This window comes from Colobus angolensis, unplaced genomic scaffold (assembly GCF_000951035.1).
Source record: "Colobus angolensis palliatus isolate OR3802 unplaced genomic scaffold, Cang.pa_1.0 Scaffold92, whole genome shotgun sequence".
NCBI classification, from domain to species: Eukaryota; Metazoa; Chordata; class Mammalia; order Primates; family Cercopithecidae; genus Colobus; species Colobus angolensis.
Window position 1 is genome coordinate 1,231,818 of NW_012123154.1, and position 5,654 is coordinate 1,237,471.

General features: G+C 46.7%; 1 protein-coding gene across 4 annotated transcripts in view; it reads right to left on the minus strand.

The window, feature by feature from the left end:
- Positions 1-4,690: 4,690 nt before the first annotated feature.
- Positions 4,691-5,654, minus strand: part of UMOD (uromodulin) — a 20,020-nt gene continuing 19,056 nt past the window's right edge. For all 4 annotated transcript variants that reach the window (XM_011931869.1, XM_011931870.1, XM_011931867.1 and 1 more), the window contains one exon: positions 4,691-5,012. In XM_011931869.1, coding sequence (XP_011787259.1) covers positions 4,951-5,012 — 62 coding nt within the window. In that variant the 3' untranslated portion in view covers positions 4,691-4,950. The remainder of the gene's footprint in view (positions 5,013-5,654) is intronic.

The window sequence follows — 5,654 nt, forward strand, 5'->3', positions numbered from 1 at the left end:
GGCACTACTTTGCGTCTGTGACTTCTCACATTTAATCTTCACAATCAATCAGTGAAACTGGTGCCATATTTATTACCAGAAACCAAACACGAATTGAAAGGAAGCTTAATACCCAAAGGGAAGTGAAGAGAAAATCAAACAGGCACTTGTTTGCACAATGGATTTTCAACTGTACCTTGTGTTCCTAGCTAATCATCTTGGAACGTTTCTGCTTCTATCTGAAGGCCACTGAGCTTGGGGCCAGTCAGACTAAGAGGATAAATAGGAAAAGAAGGAAGGGAGTATGGATGTTTCCACAAAATTCCATTTCTTGTTCCATAGACTCTACCCAACTCCAGATTTCTAATGCTAAGGAGTTTTGGAATGGCTAATTTGGTGATGATGCATTTTGGAATGGCAAAGGACAGACAAAGGTTCCTGGATAAAAGAAGCATCAGAGTAGCCCCTGTAAATCCCTTTTGATATGTAGGCTGCCCTAGAGATTGGAAGGCATGAGACTGAGAAGAGGCTGTAGAGAATCTTGGACTTACTAACTCCAGGCTTGGACGGGGCTTTCATGGCATGGTAGAAATCATGGACTTCATAAAAGAGCCAAAGCTTTTGCAGAAGAAATGGCCACTGTTTCTGCTCTATCCCTCTGGGACTCCTTAAGGAGCCAAGGCAACTGGGGACAAGGGAACAGGAGAGTCTTGGCATTGGTAATACCTTCTATAAAACCTCAACCTGGAAAAATGAAAAGTGCTACAAGCCACCTTCTCTACTCCCAAAGCAAATGGAGAAGTCTCTATAACGTGGAACCTATGACAACTGGGTCCACTAAATAGCCCACTGATCCATTCGATCTGGCCAGGTGCCCATCCCAGTCTCCCCAGTGGCCACTCTTAACCTTCCCGTTCCTCTTAAATGGTCTCTGCAGCTATCATCACCCACTCACACCACCTTTCTCAGCAGATATCTTGTACCCTACTTCAAAAACAATTTAGGCCACAACAGCTGACCTTGCTCCTTTCCCTATAAACATATAAATACTGGTCTCCGTCCTCCACTTCTTCCCCCTTCAACTTTTAATAAGGCGATCTTCCTCCTTTTCAAAGTCAGTTCCTCCACCCTTCTTCTGGCCTCTCCATTCCAATCTGAACCATGCAGCTACAACTTTATAGCCAAATCCACCGGGTAGTTTGTTTCTGTTCCTTTGTGATTGGATTTGCCTACTGCTTTTTCCGGGTACCTTGCATTTCCTTGACTCCGCATGATAGTATTTTCTTGATTCTCCTATTTCTACTTGGAGATTTCTGTTCTGTTGCCACAAGATCCTGTCCCTAAGAATGCTGGTTAGGTCCCATTTTTCTTGTCACTTCATAAACTCTCCCCGGGAGGTATCAAGTTATCTCATGGTTTCACATACCATCTCCAGGCTGCTGAGTTCTGAATCTGTATCCCCAGCTTTCGCTACTCCCTTGAACTTTAGTTCCATCTACCTATTGATTGCCAGACCTCTCACTGCCACTGAGATGCTTGAGACACCTCAAACTCAGCAAGTGCAACACTGAGCTCATCAAGTCCCCTAAATCTCCTCCTCCTCATTGTATAATCTATTTTAGTCAAAGGTGCCATTCCCCTCCCAGTCATCCAAGCTGGAAACTTGGCCTCTTCCTTTCTAAGCTCCTTCCTTTCTCCCTCCGCCCCCATTTCCAATAATCCTTTCTTCTCCATCTCCACCTCACCAATCCAAATTCGGGCCACTATTCCTTATGAAGGTAATTTTTTTTGAGCAAGGGTCTTGCTCTGTTGCCCAGGCTACAGTGTAGTCACGTGATCATAGGCTCACTGCAGCCTTGATCTCCTGGGCTCAAATAATCCTCCCACCTCAGCCTCCTGAGTAGCTGGGACTACGGTTGTTGGCCACCACATCTGGCTAATTTTTAAATTGTTTTGTAGAGGCAGCATCTTGCTATAATTTGTGGTTGTCTGGCCTCCTCCTCATCTTCAAGCCTTTGCATACTCTATTCCCTCAGGCTGCATCACTCTTCACCCAGCCTCCTCCTACATTATCACCTCTTCCAGGAAGTCTTTCCTAACTCCACCAGTACTCCTCTTCTCTGCTCCTAGGCCTCACAGGGCTGATTCCAATTACACTCACCTGCCAACTTATCTGTCTACCTCTGAAGGCTGTTAAGATCTTTGTGGACAGAAGCCAGATGTGATGGCTCATGCCTGTAATCCCAGCACTTTGGGAGGCCAAGGTGGGCGGATCACTTGAGGTCAGGAGTTCGAGGCCAGCCTGGGCAACATGGTGAAACACCATCTCTACTAAAAATACAAAAATTATCCGGGCATGGTGGTGCACGCCTATAGTCCCAGCTACTCAGGAGGCTGAGGCAGAAGAATCACTTGAACCCAGGAGGTGGAGGTTACAGTGAGCTGAGATCACACCACTGCACTCCAGACTGGGCAACAGAGTGAGACTCTGTCAAAAAAAAAAAAAAATTAAAATAAATAAATAAATATATAAATAACTAAAAGATATCTGTGGACCAAGAGTCTGTCTCTGCAGTCCTAATCAGTACCTAGTAAGTACTTCTTGAGTAAACACATGGACAAATTCATAAAAAGCACTCCCAGACTCTCTGCAGCGAGCAATTTCTCAAACTTATGGCTGTCCAAGTGTAGGCAGTGAGCCTTGCAGGAAAGACACAAGATCCTACCTCAGGACCTTTGCACCTGCTATTCCGACTGCCTGCAATGCTCTTCAGATATGCCCCTGGTTCACTCCTTTACTTCTTTTAGCCTCTGCTCAGCAGAGGGACTTTCTCTGGTCATTTTATGTCAAACAACATCCACATTGCTCTATCCCTCATCCTTGTTTCGTCATCCCCCTCAGGACTTGTCACCATCTATCATGTTGCCCGTAGTTGCTGTTTAAATGTATCTGCCTTTTAAATGTAAGCTCTCTACCAGCAAGGGCTCTCGTTTGATTATTTGCTGTTTCCATGGTACGTATAAAATTGCCTGGCATTGAACTTATGCCCAAAATATCTGTTGAATATATTGAGCTGGATAATTGATAGAAAACAAGAAAAGCAAAGAAAAAGCACTGAGGGACTGAAGGAGTAATTCTGATGTGCTTTCTTTTTATCCCAGCTCTTGTCGTTGGTCCTTGTCTTTATTGATCTTGGCCCAGATTTTTCCTTTATGTTCTGTTGTATTGGAGTGCAAGCACAGATGGATGCGTCCACCATCAGCCACCAACTGACCACGGCCTGACAGTGAACAGGGGCTGGGATCAGCCCATAGTCTTCCTCCGCAAAGCTCTTATGTCAAGGTTTTCTGTGCATGTCTGTGTGATAAGAGGCCCCTTGACTTAAGACACACTGCCCTAGCAGCCCCCATTTGCTGATACACACGTGTGGATTTCCCTGGGATCAGAAAGTTCTGATAATGTACCAAGGAGGGCCTTGGCCTCTCCTGAAAAGCCACAGCTGGAGTCCAGGGAAGCAGCTGGTAGCAGAGCAGAGAGTTCACATTGAAACTGGCTTTCTTCTATCCACTTGGCACAGAAGTCCAGAGACTCATGGGGTATCTGGGTCTGCTGGAACCAACCGCCGCATCCTGGAGGACCCCCACACCCCACAAAGCATTCCCTACTAATGGGGATCATTGTTCTCTTTTCTACTCTTGGTGTGTCCCTGGGAGTTGGTTTTCCAGGGAATCTTCTGGATTGGGAGGGAGATGTCCAATGATTGGAGGGAGTCCTGAGGACATTCCAGGTACCTGACCTTGACTTGCTTACTCCTTATTACCCCTAAGGACTGGGAGACTCCTGGAAGGAGGGACTTACTCATCAATATTTAATTGTCTGTCTTATTCATCGGTGTTTCCCAGCACCTAGAACAGTGCCTGGCACATATAACATTCTCAGATAAATGTTTCTGGAAAACTGAACTAACCCTCTGAAGACATCACTATTGTCTCCATGATACAGGCCCTGGTATACAATCATTTATTTTTCCTTTTTTTAATTTTTTTTTTAATGACAGAGTCTTGCTCTGTCACTCAAGCTAGGGTGCATTGGCATAATCTCAGCTCACTGCAGCCTCAACCTCCCAGGGTCAAGAGATTCTCCCTCCTCGGCCTTCTGAGTAGCTGGGACTACAGGCACATGATATCATGCCCAGCTAATTTTTAAATTCTTTTTTGTAGGGGTGGGGTCTTGCCATGTTGTCCAGGCTGATCTCAAACTCCTGGGCTCAAGCAATCACCACCACGGCCTGGGCCTCCCAAAGTGCCGGGATTACAGGTGCAAGCCACCGTGCCTGGCCTATGCTCTCATTTCTGAAATGTCTGACCTACTTAGAATTACTTGTTCAAGTTCTCTCTCCTACCAGACAGGAAATTCCAGGGGGGCAGGGATTGTGTCTGGCTCGTTCACTGCTATATCCCTGGCATCTAGCACATAGTGCCTGGCACATAGTACATGCTCAGCAAATACGAATGAATAAATGGATGAAGCTCAGAGACGTTGTGTAAGGTCACACAGCAGAACCCGGTCTCACTCAGCAGACTGTGAACTCTATGAGGACAGGGTGGGGGCTATGTTTTCCCACCATGGGATCCTTAGCCCCATACATCGTGCCTACATGGTAGAGTTCAGTAAATACTTGTTGAATGAATGGATGACTTCAAAGACTGGGATTTAAAACTCATTATTTTGCCACACTCTTTAAGGAGATGGGGGCCTCAGGTACACCGTCACAAGTCCCATTTTGAGAACAAGCAGCAATTAAAGACACAGGCTGTTTCTCGACAGCCAGGATTAAAGGGGAGAAAAGAAGGCAGGTTGACCAAAGCATGAACTTTCTTTTCTGTGGCTGGAGCACTGGCCTACATCGTGCCCCCTGCCCAGCAGGAAGTGAGACGGCAGCCACGGAGCACAGGGCTTTCTGCTGTCAGTCACTGAAAAGTCAGGGTCAAGGTGGCCGAGAAAAGCAGAGGCAGCCAGACTTTCAGGAGTCCTGAAAAGAAAACAGTTACAGGGCAACTGCTAGTACTACTGTACTTTTGTGCAAATTAATATAAGCTGCCTCCTCTAGACTGACCAATCAGAAGAGGACCCCCTCTCTGGGCTGGTCTCCTAGAAAAAGGAAGCTTCCTCTTTATCTGCCCTGAAAAAGGTGGACTGATTTGGAAAAGGTAGTCTTTCCTCTGACACTAGGCTTGGTACCTCCTCAAAAGGGCACTCTTGTGCAGTGCCCAACCTACTCAACCATCCTTAGAGACCTTAGGGGATAGTCACAGAGGGCAAACCTCTTAGGAGTGCTGTGACTCTCCATCTCTGAGCTCACCAGTACTGGGCTGAACTAGTTCAGGTCAAATGCCCAGTTAGCTGGGTGGGGTGGCTCACACCTTTAATCCCAGAATTTTGGGAGGCCGAGGCAGGTGGATCACCTGAGGTCAGGAGTTCAAGACCAGCCTAGCCACACGGAGAAACCCCATCTCTACTAGAAAATACAAAAATTAATCGGGCATGGTGGTGCATGCCTGTAGTTCCAGCTACTGGGGAGGCAGAGGCAGAAGAATTGCTTGAACCCAGGAGATGGAGGTTACAGTGAGCCGAGATTGTGCCACTGCACTCCAGCCTGGGTGACAGAGCAGAC